This window comes from Crocodylus siamensis, chromosome 1 (assembly GCF_052110815.1).
Source record: "Crocodylus siamensis isolate JL-2025a chromosome 1, ASM5211081v1, whole genome shotgun sequence".
In the NCBI taxonomy this organism is placed as follows: domain Eukaryota; kingdom Metazoa; phylum Chordata; order Crocodylia; family Crocodylidae; genus Crocodylus; species Crocodylus siamensis.
The window spans coordinates 219,555,076-219,571,192 of NC_143395.1; the positions used below are offsets into that span (position 1 = coordinate 219,555,076).

A 16,117-nucleotide genomic window follows, 5' to 3' on the forward strand; every position below is an offset into this window, starting at 1 on the left:
GAAGGGGCAGGAAGGGGAAGGAGGAGGAGGGGGAGCCCAGAGACCTTGGTGGCAGCAGCAGCTGGAGCAGTTGTGGGAGTGGTGCCCAGGTGAGAGTCCATGGGTCACAAATTAACTCCTTGTGGGCATGTGGCCTGCAGGCTGTGAGATAGATAGCCCAGTCTTCAGGTGTCCCAGTCTGGTCTAATCTCAGGGCTAGTCCTTTGTTGCCACAGCAAGCCAGGCTTCCAGCCTGTCAGATAGCTAACAGCTACAAATAAAGCCTTGGAGCACAGCCACAGCTGCAAGACAAGTCAGCGCTGCACTCCAGCATTAAGCAGGTCCAAAGCCTGCTGCAGTGGACGGCTGCATACAGCTCTGTCTCTTTCCAAACCAGGGCTCTTGTCTCCCCTGACTTGGGGCAGGGAGGTACTCCAGGACTGAAACTGGGGTCAGCCTCTGTGCTGGGAAGGGCATTAGGCTCTTCCTCTACTTGTGTCTGGCTGGCGCTGTGCAATTTGCCAGACTGGCAAGGACTGTTGGAGGTGGGAGGAGGGAAGTCTGCCTTCCTCTGTAATGTAAGGCCTGGCTCATCGTCTAAGACTCCAAGTCATCTAGGCATGATTACATTCCCTGCCAGGCAGAGGCCTAAGGCATTAACAACACCTTGGTCTCTCCTACTCTCCTCCTGGGACCCCCTGCACATTTGGAACCCTTTGGTTCTTACACAAAGCTCCTTATTGGTTATGGGGTGTCAGGCCGGTGCTCCACAATGGATGTTCTTGTTTATTCACCAAGACTTAAGACCAATTACGTTGTTACTAGTGATGGTAGAGGATTGGACACAAAGGATCAGGTGGACTCTTGCACTGCTTTGCATATATGCATTTCATAAGCACCCGAATGCAGTGGGCAGCCCCAGGGACTTGATCAGAGAACAGTGGAAAGATCAGCTTGGGGAAGGGAGGGAAACAGGTTCCTTGTAAAGTGAAAGGCAGAGAAAAACAGCACTGGGATTGTGCCCTTGTCTACTTCTTTATTACTGAGGATGAAGGGCTGAAAGGTGGGGGATCTCTTTTCAGACATTCTCTTTTTGCTTGCTTTTTTACCTTAGCTATCCATGTCAAGCGTAGAGGCAGGGCGAGCAGAGCACAGGGCAGAATTCTGCCATCCCACGAGAGAAACTGAGAAGGAAATTGTATTTGCGCTGTTTGAAATTTGGTTTTGTTTGCATCTGTTTATTAAAGATCTCCACGCCACAGATGGCATTGGCACTGGGGCTTAGGTCTCAGTGCTGCCTCCCCAGTGAGGTCCTTTAACCAAACCAGACACCCTAGAGTCTATATTCCCAAGGTGAAAAATGAACAGACAATACTCATTTAGAAACCTCCACGCCTTTCAAATCTACTGCATCCAACACAAGATAGTAAAACAACGGGCATCTGGCCAGTTATATTAAAACAATCTTTTGCAAACCCTGTAAGATTTTTCAGCTTTCCTCCCTTCCTCTCTACCTGCTGCAGGGTAATTGAGCTGAATGAAATATCTGCAAAGTCACCCCTGGAGAAGCCAGGCCCAGCTTTCATTATCTTGCTCAGAGACTATACCAACAAAAATAGAAAGTCTAGTGTTTTGGGTTGGTTTTTTTTGCCACCCCCAGGTTCTTGCTTTGCTGAGAGACTAGCACATTTGGGGATGAGTGACAAGGTGAAAAATTTTCTGTATTTCTTTTAAAATAGCTAACTGAACATAGTGCTGGGGAAAAGCAGCCTACATTGCCAACCCTGAGGGGGTGGGGTAGTCCTGACTAGGTAGAAGCTAATCAGGTTTCCCATGCATGCCGTTTCCCACACCTGACCCAGAGAGCTCCACTGCTACAGTTCATCCAGTCCTCAACCTCTCAGGGCCCATTAACATGATGGGTGTTCCTGGGGTGCAGGCACCTGTCTCTAGTGGCCGGATTAAAACCACCAACCCACTTCTTGTAATATCTCTAATCAAATGGCTGCAGTTTTCAGTTGCCCCTGGCTTAGCCCAGATCTGAATGAGCAACCAAGGCAGGTACGTGGTTTATGTATTTTATTCTCAGCCCCTGGAACAACCTACTTCCCTACTCCTACCACTGGACTAGGACAGCCTCCTTTGCATCTACACAAAAGTGGGTGTCAGGTCCTCTTTGAAGTTCACAATAGGTTGAGGCCTGCCGTACAGCTTTGTCCGGAGGGCGAAGGGCTCGCCTGGCTCTGGGTCTGTGTCAGTGACAGAACTATCACTGGAAACACAAGGGTCTTGGAAGCAGATTTCACAGTAAGGCCTGTGGCAGCAGTGAAACACCTCCTCAGAGCTGCTGCTGGAGTCAGAGTCTGGGTAGCAGTACAAGGAGGGCATGAGAGGCCGTCGCAGCTCCCGCAGAGCATCCTCCTCCTGCAGCAGGGTGTGGAGAGGATGTCGCAGAGTACTGCAATTCTTTGCTTGGTCAAGCCCCGGGTGTTTGCTGGAAACATGGTTGTGCTGCTCAGGCTGGTCCTGGCCATTGTCAGCTGGTGAGGAGGATGACGTCTGACCAAGGGACCTTCCATCACTGTGGTCACCTGCTTTGGCCTGAGGCACACATGCAACCTCATCACAGCCTTGCCCACCAGCTGCCCTGCCAACAGTCTGGTTCACAACACACCAAACTAGAGGAGATGCAGAGCCAGGATAACTCGGGGGAGGGGAATGGAGCGGTATTCTCCTTCTCCGCCAGGTCATGTAAGGGCTTAGGTTCTTTTCCTGGGACCTCCACACAGACCTCCTTTCCTGCTGGGCACTGTGCCTGGCCTGTCTGGACCCCCAGGGTGAGGTCTGGGCACCAACCATGCTACCTAGGCTCAGCTCTTGCAAGATTTCCTGCAGCTTTTCACTGCTCACATAGTTGAATCTCAAGGGCTGCTCCTTCATCATTGTTGAGCTCTCTGCCTGCTTTGCTCCCTCACCCAGAGCTGCAGGGCTCTGGCTCCGTGCCCCTAATAGACTGCCTGAAATTTTCCCGCTGCTTTGAGGAACCCATTTCTCTTCGAGCCTGTTAGAGTTATATTCAGAGATGCCCAAAGAGTCACAGGGTTGTATCAGAGAGCAAGCAGGATCCTCTGGCGGGGTGCAGTGGTGGCTTGTATAACTGCTATGGTCCTGGGTGTCCCCAGCACAATCTTCTTTGCTAAGAGATACTGGGCTGCACTGTGTATGTGGAGGACTGGAACACTGCCAAGAGCCTGCCTCCTGGCCAAGGGGTATATGGTCTCCCAGGGGCTCTTCAGCACCCATGTCACAGTCACTAGGTTTAATATGGCGATTGGTGTTCTGGAGTGAAAGGGAGAGGGATGTGGAAGGAAGAGCTGGTTGCATGGGGTCGTAGCCACAGTCTGCAGACATCAGCTTCATCAGCTTCTCCTTAGCATTGTTCACTTGCTCCTGAAGGCTTTCGATCACAGCATTTTTCTGTTACCAAACAAGCAAGCATATCAGGTACACTGCAGAAAACAATGCCAATACTACACTAAGGCAGGGGATTCCAAGGCAAAGCAAGTCAGGAAGCCAGGGCCTGGGCAGAGAAAATGTTTATCTGGATGCAACCTAGCATTACATTAGTATAAAAAAGTAGCAGACAGATAACACACACCCATAAACCAGGGGAGCTTCACCCAATCTGGTGGACAACTACCCTCGAAAGAATGGGGGGTAAAACTCCACAGCATAAGATACATTGGTTTAGCTTCATCTGTCCACAGCCAACCAGGGATAACTATTTGATAAAGGCAAACAGACTGCTACTTTCTTCCCTGCCATCTCCTGGCAAGCATCATAATAGCCATCCACTGAGCCATGCCCTCATCAATATACAAATTATACTGGAGTATGTTCATGTCTGTCCAAGCCTTGAGTCTCTCTTTTTCAGAGGAAGTGGCAATCTTTCAGATAGTTTAAAAGAAGTGAGAGGGTCTTACAGACATATAAGTGGGAAGTTCAGATAACAGCATGCAGTTGACAGAAAATGATCCCTGGGGGCCTGGTGACTGGTAAGTATAAAGGTATGTTGGAGTGTAACACTGCTTTTGCTTATGCAGATCAGAGACTTGAGACACACCCAGGAAAAGCCTCACACAGAACTACCCTCTTGCTTCCAAAATTCAGAGCTCAGGGAGTTTCACCTGCTCCCTAAAGGCTCTCGAGAAGGTCCACACAGTCTGGAAAAGCAGAAGGGCAAGCCTTTAAATATGGCCCTGAAGCTCATTCAGTCTGTTTCCTTTTGTATTCCCTTGGCTGCTCCTCCTAGTATGAATGTTTGAGAGATTACAGTTGTGCCAGTTACACAGGAATACACTGCTTCTCTAAGGACCCTAGCACATGTTCACTGAAAGGCACCATGAGATCTAATTCCCAGTTCCAACAATCAGGCCTCCTGCCCAGGGCTTGGACCACACCTGGACCTGCTATGCCTCACATACATGGCAGGAGGCATGATTTTGGGATCAGGGATCAGATACCAATCATGCTCTTTCTACTTGCCAGTGTAGGGGAAGCCCAGGTTCATGATCCCAGGCTCCTCCTGCACCACCAAGATGAAAGCCAGGTACCCACAGCCCAGCACAACCCAGAGCAGTCCAAGACCCTGGACTGTCCTGCAGCTGGGGCCAACCACTGTCAGCACTGGCTTTGTGGCAGCCATGGACATGCCTCACATTCAGTTTAAGGTACAGTACAAACCAGCCATAAAATGATCCATGTTATGTGGAACATTTTTATGGCTGGTTTACCATTTTATGGAGCCTTAAATCAGGGGCACCTTTGATTACCATGTTAAACATGGCATAAATGTAATGAATAGAGGGGCTCTAAAAGCCAGAGCATTTCTGCATGTACAGTTTGGAGTTGCAGGAGCAACAGCCCTGCTGCTGACAAGATGCTCTCCACTGAACATATTGCACCATGGGCTGTGAGAATCAGGCCATATTGATCCATGTGCCTCATTTTATGCCCTGAGTGTGATATATTGACAAGATGATGTTTAAAAAAAACCCAATTCCTTTCCACAAGCCATCTCTAGAAGGACGTCACCGCCCTGGGAAATGACCATTGTGAGCTGTATGTAACACGGGTCTTTCAAACCTACAAATCCTTCAGCAGACAAAGGGAGAGGGGGGAGCATAGCAGAGGGAGGACAGCAGCTGCTGGCCTCTGAGACCTAGGCAGATGAGAGACGGAGGCTGCTCTTTCTACCATTATAAGCTGCCCGAGAGAGCATGTTACCTCTGTAAGCAGCCGCCTCATGGAGTTCTTTTCCCCAATCAGCTGGTATATCTGCTCTTCGCTGTACATGGAGAGAAAGCTCTTGCTGGGGCTGTTAAAATATTTTGCCATGTGGTTAATGGTTTGGCTCTCTTCTTCTTCAAAGGATTTCCAGTGTCTGAGCTGTTGAGCACAAGGAGGCCATTATGTACGTGACATGTATAGATTATACAAACAGAGAGAGAGACAGATAGACAGATGCCAAAAAAGACAGAGACCAAGGGACAGCAGTGGAGACAAAGGAAGGATGTGACAGGCAAGCAGAGAGAGACGGGGCAAACTCACCCACCCCCACCCATCAAACTGCTATTCCCCTCCCCTACGTAACCTGCTGGGGACAATGCTGACACCACAGTTCAGAGATACTGTGTTGCTTGGACTGCCCCATACCCATGTATCTGAACCAGGGGTAGGCAATGTTTTTTGGTGGGAGTGCCGAAAACAACACAGTGTCTACCTTGGAAGGTGCCGGAGTGCTAACATGCCGGAGCCCAGAGCAGTTGTTTGCAGCCTCCTGGCTACAGCCCGCCCACGGAGTCCAATCTCCTTGCAGCAGGGCTTGCAGCCCCCCAGCTGCCTGCTGGGAGCAGCCTGGGCTCCGCGGCTGGCAGCAGCTGCTTAGAGCCAGGCTGGCGGTGGTGTGCCGAGCAAAATGGCCTTGTGTTGCCATGCTTGCTGACCCCTGATTTGGACCAAAGCCTCACACTGCTGAGAGAGACAGTTAGAGCCTGCATATGCTACAACCTCCAACCATGTGGTAAAACAGGCCTCCTCTGAGTCAGTAGCAGAAAAAGGCAGCATCTCTCTGTCTCTCTTGCTCGCGCGCGCGCGCGCACACACACACACACACACACTTTCTTACTTCTGAATCATAAGTGACAGGCTGAAAGCCAACAGCGTTTCACCTCTGCCTTTTTACTGGTATCAGAACAAACATCATAAGCATAAATGCTGCCATCCTGGGTCAGTCCACAAGTCCCTGTAGCCCAGCATCCTCCCATGAGTGCACAGGGTGGTTGCTAAGGGAAGAGCATGTTCACTCAGGCAGCCGTCCCCTGCCTCTTAGGGGGCACATCGAAACTCCAACCATTCATCCATCTCTGATGAGCAATGCAACAGCAAACCCATTAGGAAAAGCAAGCTGAATAAAAACGAAAAGGGAATTAAAAGGTTTGAGCGGAATAAAATGCTTGTGCATCCAGGTCAACCACAGAGAAAGTGAGCACGGACACAGTATATGATGCACTGCCCAGGACAGTTACAGCACATGAAATCAGCTCCTCCTTTGCTACCCTGAAATGTTTTATTATTTGACAAGCTCCAACAACAGGGCAGGCATTTTCAGAGACGGTGGGTACGCTCCAGGTCCCAAAGACCTTAATCACACTGAGGACTTGGTAATTGTACTGCAGCAACTGGAATGGCAGGGGGACTGCAGGGCAGGAGTGAAGGGCACAGGCAGAGCTGTGTGGGGAGCCCAGGGCTGAGACAGCAAGGTGGAGGGAGGTGAGGGGGTGGTACCGGGTAGGAGGGAGGGCATCAGTAGAGAAAGAGCCATTCTTTTCTACACCCCCTGCCGTAGCAATGAAGTTTGGTGCCTGGGGCAAGCCCGCAGTGGCAGCCCATTCTCATCCTTCACACAGATCCAGGGGGCACAAGCCCCTGTGCTTGCCCAGGAGTGCATGCAGCAGCAGGATCCACCTTTTCCCCATCTTCGTGCCCCCCCACAAACAAGTCATTTGTGGATCCATCTCGCGCCCTGCCCAGGCTGAGCAGCACCTGTTGGTGCCCCTTCACTTTGACGTCTGGGGAGTCATCCCATTCACCCCCACTTTGCTGTGGCATTGTCTACACCTGACTGAAAGTTATCTCCATTCTGCTTCTAGCCCCCGCTTCATTTCCTGGGGCCCTAAAACTCCCTCATGCACAAATATCAAACCAAATCATCAACCCTTTCCTCTGGTCCCTCAATTCTAGCAGCAGAGGTATCTGATTCCTTATCACCGACTGCAGCCAGCATGGCAGTTTTCTCCTGGAAACACTGGAACTAAAGAGCAGAGACATCCTGACAACACCCTCCCCCATCCCCACTGGGGAGCTGAGCTTTCCACTCTGAGCTGGAAAAGGGCAGACCTCCCAGGGGACCACAGCCTCCACTGTCAGCCCTGGAGCCTCTGAGCTTGATGAGTCTGCCTATACTGCAGCACCCGGGGCTCAGCCAGTGTGAGAGGCTTGCTGTGAGAGAGAAGGAGGAAGGAATGGAGGGAGGCTGATGGTCTCAGCACTGTGATGAAGGTCTGGAATAAGAAGCTGAAGAGAATGGCTGCCTTAGGCACCAAGAGGAAGAGGCTAGTTGCTCTAGGCACCAAGCCCAGAGTGCAGGAGTGGCACAGGCCCTGGGCACCAGCAGACACTGTTGGCATGGCACCTCCTATGGCTGTTGGCAGTGATCTGTCCCAGTGTGATCCCCCAAGGGCTGTCCCTCCCCTCTATGCATGTCAGGGGAGGAGAGCAAAGCACTAGTAGCAGTGGAGAAGGCAGAGCCTGGCTGCTAGCAGAGCTGAGAGGACAGCAGGTGGCTACTGCAAAGTCTTTCCACCCCCATCTGCCTGGTCCTCCCCTCCCCCTACCTTGGATGGTGACTCCTTAAGCACCTGACACAGCCTGAGAGGAGCATGGAGGGAGGTGGTTCCCTGCCTGGCAGAGCAAAGGAGGGTAGTGGAGGCTTTAGTCACCAAACCACACAAGCAGGGGCAGAGCCACAGAGGAACTGGGCAAAGCCACCAGAGCCATGGGGCAAGTGGAGAAGGGGAGGGGAGAAGCTGCTGGAGTCTGGGGCTGGGAGAGGCAAAAGCACTGAAGTTTATGTGTGTGGTGCTACTGGGAAGGGGTGCATAAATAGATGGTGACTTGGGGCACATTGGAGATTTTGAGAGAGCAGCAAGAAGGGCTGGAAAAGGGCTGGGGCCTTGGAGCTGTGGATGGGACCCCCCAGCTATCACGAGTACCTGGGTTCCCTGGAACCAGGCCTTCAAGCCCTGCCAGAGCCAGCTCCGCTCTTCCACTGATGGGTTGTGTTGGTAGAAAAGCATGCGAAAAACAGTGCTGGCAGGGATGAGGGAAGAAGGATTGCACTGGTTTCCATTTGGCAGGATATGAAATGGACTCACCTTCTGCTGTTATTCTGGGATGCTTTAAATCAACACTGAAGCAAACGTAACAATTTTCAAAACTGCATCAACACTCTTCACTTGCTGAAAAATTCACTTATTGATTTGGACAGAATTTTGCTGCCAAAAATGGTTGCAAGAAGATTTAGCCAAAAACCAGAAGATTTCCCTAATGCCCATAATTTTTCACATGGAGATTCATTTATCCTTTTAAAAACAAGCTGCTTTTTTTATTTAAAAAAAATGTGTAGAAAGGCTCTGTCTAAGGGTTTCCCTCCTGCCCTGAACCCCATCTCCCCTGCTATCTCAGCACACTGCTCTGCCAGTGCCCTCACTGCTGCCCTGCATTCCCACAACTCCGCTGAAGTGAACCGGATGGTCAGACCAGGTTCTGTCTGCTCCATGTTGGCACCAGAGAAGCCCAGGAACATTATGTGAGGTCAGATAGGTCTATGGTGTTGAGCCTCCATGTGTCAGGTTACTGTGTCTACCAAGGAAGGAATACTTATGTTGTTTCCAGGGTTTGAATATGGCAGGAAGCAGTAGGGCAGCCCCTAAGTTGTCACCATCTTCTCCAGAATCTCAAATTTCATTAAAGACAGAGCCAGGGCCCAGAAGCAGCATAAGTGAAGGTAATATAAATGCAAAGAATCAGACGCCAGAAAACTTATTTCATCCATGCGACTGACCAGGCACCAATAAGAATAAATCTCAGCTGGTGTCAACTTGGCCAGATTTGGACTAGTGAGCAGTGTCGGATACGGAAGGTGTGATATCCCACAATGAGCCACTCATTTTTTCCTCCTGGAGCCTGGCATGTTTGGATCGCCATGCTATCCCCATGAGCAAGAATGATTCTTCCAGGAAATATCCACAGCACTTATCAAAATCTGAGGTGGCCTTTCAGACCAGACACTTTGGGCAGAGCTGATTTCATACCTGAGGAACAAAGACGAAACAGTTGATAGTGGTCGTGCAGACAAAGATGCCTCCGGATGTAAAACCGAAGACCAGGTTGGGCCACGTGTAGAAAAATCGGTTAGCTAGTAAGACAGTCCCAGTAGTGAGGAAAACGAGGTTGACGCTGACAATGAGTGTCAAGGACTGATTCACTGGTGGAGAGCTGACATTATCTGTCAGACCAGCCAGGTAGGTGCCACAGATCAACAGGATGCCCTGGAATCCAAAAACAGAGACAAAGGGCTTTGGTCTGGAGAAGAGATTTTACTGATGTAGAGTGTGGAAAATAACAGCCAGATGCAGACATCTCCCCTCTCTCCCACCCCACACTGAGCCAACAGGGCTTAAATACATTCAGTGAAATCTTAATTAATGCCATTTGATCTATAATGCAGACATCCAGCTTGACACATCAGCTCAGCAGCAAGGACTCTGCAAGCTACTGTAGGTCAGAATTAGGGTGCTCTGGCTGAGCTGGGTAGGGAGTGAGAGCAGGAGAGGATCTGTGGGGTGGGGGAGCTTCAGTTCATGACTGAGGGGCAGTAGTAGCATGATGAGTGCAAAGTCGAGGATGAGACCAGCAGGGGAGGCAGGTGACCAGGTCTGAAGTACAATCAGATCTCTAGAAGAGCCCAAAAGGAAAGCTCACACTGAGGAGTCTTTAGACTAGGTATATGCCAGAGACATGAATATTAAGTAGAGAGGGAAATCACCGCTGTTGCCATCAAAGAGCAACAGGCACAACTCCAGGAGCTGCCTGTAAATTCAGAGAGAAGGGGCAAGCGAGATCAGAAACAGGAAATATTGCATGAGAGAGAAGAGGATGTAATGCTGCATGTTTAAGTAGGACTCCAGGAAAGTCTTGGCCTGAAAAGCACCATCATTTCCCCTTCTCTTTGCCACTCTGAGTGAAGTGAGGGTGGGTGGAAGGTGCTAAAGAAGGATTGGTGGCTCTCTGTCCCCAGGACAGGCAGCAGGAACTCCACCTGTACAATGGCTCGCATAGGCTCCAACTTTTATTTTTGCTGGGGGGGAGGGGGGAGGGGCCTAAGATGATGGACATGTGGAAACTTTTACACATTTCAGGTCACAGCCCTCTTTCCAAGAAGGGTCAAGGCCCTTGGGACCCCATATGCTCAACTCCACTCACTGATGGTCAACAGTCCTGCTCTGTGAGTGAGAGGGGGGCTCAGTCTCCCAAGTCCATGAGCCTCTACTGGGATTGCCAGCAAGGCAGCTCAGTTAGCCTCATTTTGACTGTTTCCATGAAATGGATGCCTCTTTCAGGGCACTGGAAGGAGGCTCAGGCTTGTTTCACACAGGCCACTGAGCAGATCATTCTCAACCATGAGCCCTTTTGTGCAAATGAGGGGAAAAAAAAAAAAAAAAAGAGAGAGACTTACTACAGTCCTGGAAACAATAAACAGAGGACATACTAGAGCAGGGTGCCAAACTTATGGCCTGTGGGCCAGATCCAGCCCACAGAGCTGTGTTATGTGACCCGCAGGGTTCCCAGAGGGGCAAGGAATTCAGGGCACTGCGTTGGCAATGCATGTCAGTGGTGGTGGTAAGCAATGGCTATGTTAACTCCACGACTTCTGCCATCATGTCCAGATTCAGCCTGCAAGAAGCCCTGTGCTTTATGTAGAGTTTAGACTATGGCTTCTATAGGATGGTTTGAATAGGAATGACCTTGCTTCAGGCAGGGGGTTGACTAGATGGCCTCTGGAGGTCCCTTCCAGCTGTCACTTACATTGGGGTATCCAGGATGAAACTCAGAAGTCAAAGAAATTATACTGGTAAGAAACCCTGTTGATAGCCTCACAGCTGGTTTCGATGTATTATTAATCGTGGGCACTTACATCAGCAAAAACAGAAGGCATTCCCAGGGACGCAGCTATAAAAATAATCCATCTAGACTTTGAGGCAATATAATACAGAATAGGGGCAAAGCTGCTGATGTGGATGATCAGCAGCTCTGATGACCAATGGGCATGTCTACACATCACTGTACGGTAATATTGCTATGGCATCATGCTCTAGTACTTCCTTTTGGATACGTAGACACGCCCAATAGGTATATCATCATGGTGAGCAACCAGAGAGCTACTTATGTATCATATGCTGAAGGAACCTCAACGCACAAGACATTTTGGAAGAAGGGTCTAACTAAAGGTCTAACTAAAAACACCTTTCTGAAACACTTCCAAAAGCCTGAAATGTACATGTATAATTCTATCTATCTATCTATATATATATAAAGGGCTTAGTCTGTCTGTCTGCGTGTCTGTACTGGAGGGCGGCTTACTGAGTTTTGGTGAGAGTTGAGGGCCACATGGGTAGCCCCGCCCCTTGACAGGTGTCTTGCCCCCTGGTTGCCATCTTGTGCCTGGAAGTCCTGCCCTCTAACCCCTGACCCTTGCCACCAGAAGTACTCCTTTCAACAAGGGGTTTTGCCATCTCTGAACCAGAAAAATACCAAATTATAGTCTAAAAATAAAACATCTATAACATTCATTAATTTGATTTAAAAAAATATTTTTGTCCTGATTTACATGTGTTTGTGTAGTGTTTTACATAGAAGTGATTGCACAATAGCTTAAAATGAAGCCTTACTCTTGTATATTGTGGGGGGGTGCAGGAGTGGGTATAGGTTTGTGGGGGGTTGTAGGTGTGTGGGTATGTGGGGTGTGGGGGAGGGTGTGAGTGTGTCTGGGGATTGGATAGGTGTGGGGGGTGTGGGTGAGGGAACGTGGGTGTGCGTGGGGATATGTGGGGTGTGGGTGGGTATGGGGTTTGTGGGGGCTCTGTGTGTGGGGGTCTGCATGTATGACAGTGCAAGGGTGTGTGTATGTGGGACTCACCCTATAAGCACTCATGTGCACGCGTGCACACACACACACACACACTCTCTCTCTCTCTCTCCCCCCACATTGCACATACACACACACTCTGTCCCTCCCTCCCTACACACACACACCTCCCTCCCTACACAGACATACCATCCACACACACACACAAACACACACACACACTGTCCCTCCCTCATTGCCCTCTCTGTCTCTCTCTCCTCTTACCTCATTGCACTGACACGCACACACACAGAAACACCTCCCCTCCTGCTCCTAGTTCTGGAGTACTGGTGCGGGCCCCTTACTCCAGTGGACCAGTGATCCAGCTGGGAGCCACGTGGTGTTGGAGTGGTGGGTGGGCAGCAAAATGGAAGCTACATGCAGGGAAAATGGCAGTGAGCAGGCAGGAGCATAGGGTCCGCACCAGTGTCCCCGGGTCAGCACTGGCAGGGCCCAGAGCAGGGTGGCAGCAGCATGGGGCTGGGCCAGCAGGAGTACTATAGAGCCAGGCCAGTTCCCCGCATCTCTGTGGTGGCACAGCCTGCCCTGGCTCCATAAAGCCCCTGCCGGCCTGTGACCCGCGCTCCTGCTACCCCACTCCAGGACATGGGCACAGGCCCTGCACTCCCCCCTGCCTGCCGCCACTCTCACCGGTTTCCTGCCCACTGCTGCAGTGCTCTCACACCATGTGGTTCCCAGCTGCCAGGCCGGACCACAGGACTCAACAGGAGCTGGCTTGGCCTGGCCCTGAGGACCTGGGCAATCGCTCGCGGTCCTCCCCTACCTCCCTCCTCCCATGTTCTTATCTGAATTTCCCTCTCAGGGGGAGGGAACAGCTCCATGGTCCCAGGCCAAAAGCCTCTGCTAGGCAGAGGCTTCCAGCTGGGGGGACAGGTGGGGTGGGGGTGAGGCAGGGCCAGGTGGGCCTTGCTGCTGGGTCCTTCTGCTGGCTTCCTCTGGTTCCTACTGCCCCTGGTTTCCATCATCTTTGACAGGCAGCCAGGAGCAGATAAATATTAATTTTCTAAATTTTTTAGGGGCCCATGGGTTGGATAGAGTGGCCTGGTAGACCAAATATGGCCCACAGGCTGTATTTTGTCTGCCCTTGGGCTAGCGTCTTTCCCACAGAGACAAACCCAATGTGATTATTTTCAATATTTTTCTGATGCATAGGTTCAGGGTCTGAATTGTGTAGTGTATCGGAGTGGTGGAATGTTATCTCAAGGCTTTCTGGAAGAAGCAAATTCTGAGGAGGGATCTGAACGTGGTGAGGGAGGTCATTTGACATTCAAGGAGACAAGGATGGAGATGTCTTCAAGCATCATAAAGTGGCTTGGAAGGAGGCTGAGAGATGAGATTAGGGAGAAAACCCCAAAAGGGGGCTTTTGTGAGACAGTTTAGTAGGAGAAAGAAGGAAAACACAGAGCTAGGATGAGATGAGTTGAAAGGACCTTCAAGAAGAGCATTAGCAGCTTGAATGCAAAGTTGGGAGGCAGCCAGGGAAGGCAGAGTGGCCAAGAAGCTGAAGCAGGAAGAGAATTTTAGCAGTAGCAGCACCACATTGCAGCCAGACTGTTTAGAGATGAGATGAGAGGCAGGGTTCGATAAAGAGGTTACATACCTTAAATCCTAAAATGAGAACGAGCCAGAGGTCGGAGTAAAGTGACGCACAGAACTGCATCCTGCTCACTGAACACGTCACACCTTTCTCAGCTGCCTAGGAGGCAAGCATGACACAGACATGAAGGCTCCTGTCCCCAAACAACAAGGTGGGCCAGGCAAATGGGCAGATACATGGGTTTATGAGGGTAGGTAGACTACTTATTTCAAAATGAAAAAGCAAAAGCATGTGTGGCTGTAGGGAGAGTGCTGCTGACAGTGAAGAATTCAAGACAGAGAGAAAGACACACACGTGGGGTTTGGTTGTTTTCTACCCAAAAGGCTGATTCCAACTATATCTGCAGGAGAGTAGTACATCCCAGACAGACGTCACTGGGTAGTGCAAAGGGTGTTGGGTGAAACCTGCAATGGTACCCAACCAAAACTCTGGATCTAGAACTTGCTTTCCAGCTTTGGGCATCTTGGGGCTGGAAACTCCTATCTGTCTAAGGGGCTGAATAACAACCCAGCTTGCAGTGGCCTCAGGAAGCCCGAGTTCTGCGCTGTAGGCACTTTATTTATCACACACAACCATCCACCAACATGTTGGGGACACAGAGAACTGTGGAGATAAACCACAGCAAGGCACAGGCACAGAGGCGCAGTGCTCAGCACCCAGCCCTTGTCCCCCTTACCCTCATGGATGCGCTGAGGCTTCGGAAACACTTAACTGGATCAGAGAAAACCCATGTCAAGAGAAGAATGGCATCTGCAAGCACCAGCACTGCCACCATCACCAGCAGCTGGAGGTCTTTGATAATCTGCAACACAGGGACAGACCATGTGCCAGACTGGGGTGGAGGAGAGTCTATGGCATCAAGCTCTCACAGCCCCTTTGCAAGCACTTCTTTCCCCGGACATAGTGCAACTCTGCAGTTTATTCCATGTCGAGTGGACCCTCCCAGTTACATCACTAGCTGCTTCCAAGCTGTATTACCTCCAGCAGGCCCAGCTGGGATTGCAGCTTGCTCTGTAGTTACCTCTCAGAGGCACAGTTAGAAAATATGTGCAATGACACATTCAACACTGAACAGGGTTTATTTGCCCATAGGAATAGGACAAGCAGGGAGAAAAGGGTTAACAATATAAAGGCCCACATGCACATCATCTTACCTAAGCTTGCCATCCTGTGCAAGTGGAGGTTGGGGCTGAGGTGCCCTGGTTACTGCAGGCTGTGTTTCTCTGCCAAGCCCTGGCTCTCTTCTGGGACTCAGCTTTTTACTGCTTCCAAGATCTTTTACTGGATAGCTTCTCCCCATCCCCTTGCAAGCTTCTTGGGTTTAAAGCTGGAGATAACCCCCACACCTGTCCCATGGGACTAGCCAGATCCTGGCTCCCCCCATGGAGGACAGCTTCTTAGCACTTATCAAAGGATGGCTGCTCACACACAGCAGCTTTTGGCTCCTGCGGTCCAAACCTGGCTCCTAGTGATGGAGTTCCTCACTCACCATTTCATCAACTACACAGCGATTACTAAGTCCACAGACAATGTACAGTACAGTCGCAACTTACGTGTATTTAACTTATGTGAATTCAGCTTTATGTGCTCAGCTGCTGGGGCTGGCCGATGGGTGCCGGCCGGGGCACGGTGCATAGTGCGGCGCTGCATGGCACCATGTGGTATTGCCTGCACGTGCCGGCATGGCTGGGGGGCTGCGGGGCTCATGCTCAGCTGGCTGCCTTGTCTGGGCCCGGCTGCAGCAGTGGCTGCTTGGTGCCGAACCCAGCGATTTTAGCTACATGCGATTTCAACTATATGCGCTGACTTCAGAATGTAACCCCCGCATAAGTTGCGATTGTACTGTACAGCATTGCTGGACGCTGATACAGACATCTCCCACGTGCCAGGCCTTCTCTCTCCCATGTGGAGGAGGGGGTCTTCCAATTAACTTTTCTGCACACACTGCACATGGTCCAGCCTCTTCCTGAGGTGGCTTTGCTAGGCACGCAGGGTCAGGAATACTTGCACTTGTTCTCATAACAGCTCTAGGTCTGAGTGAGAACCCAGGCCCAAGTAAGTCTGAGCCCCAGGCAGGACTGGAATCCAAGTCCCCACAGACAGGTCTCTCACTCTGCAACATGTAGAACCAAAATGCAGGGTGCCAGACCACTCCCCTTCACTCTCTCAGCAAACTCAAAAGTGTTATAAATGTCCAAATTCCAAAGCCTGAA

At 50.6% G+C, this 16,117-nt stretch overlaps 1 protein-coding gene across 1 annotated transcript in view; it reads right to left on the minus strand.

Annotated features, from left to right (window-relative positions):
* Nucleotides 1–1,010: 1,010 nt before the first annotated feature.
* GPR156 (G protein-coupled receptor 156) overlaps nt 1,011–16,117 on the minus strand; it is a 30,992-nt gene continuing 15,885 nt past the window's right edge. Inside the window, 5 exon segments of the mRNA XM_090057105.1 lie at nt 1,011–3,456; nt 5,266–5,427; nt 9,414–9,650; nt 13,908–14,003; nt 14,581–14,706. Coding sequence (XP_089913231.1) covers nt 2,128–3,456; nt 5,266–5,427; nt 9,414–9,650; nt 13,908–14,003; nt 14,581–14,706 — 1,950 coding nt within the window. The 3' untranslated portion in view covers nt 1,011–2,127.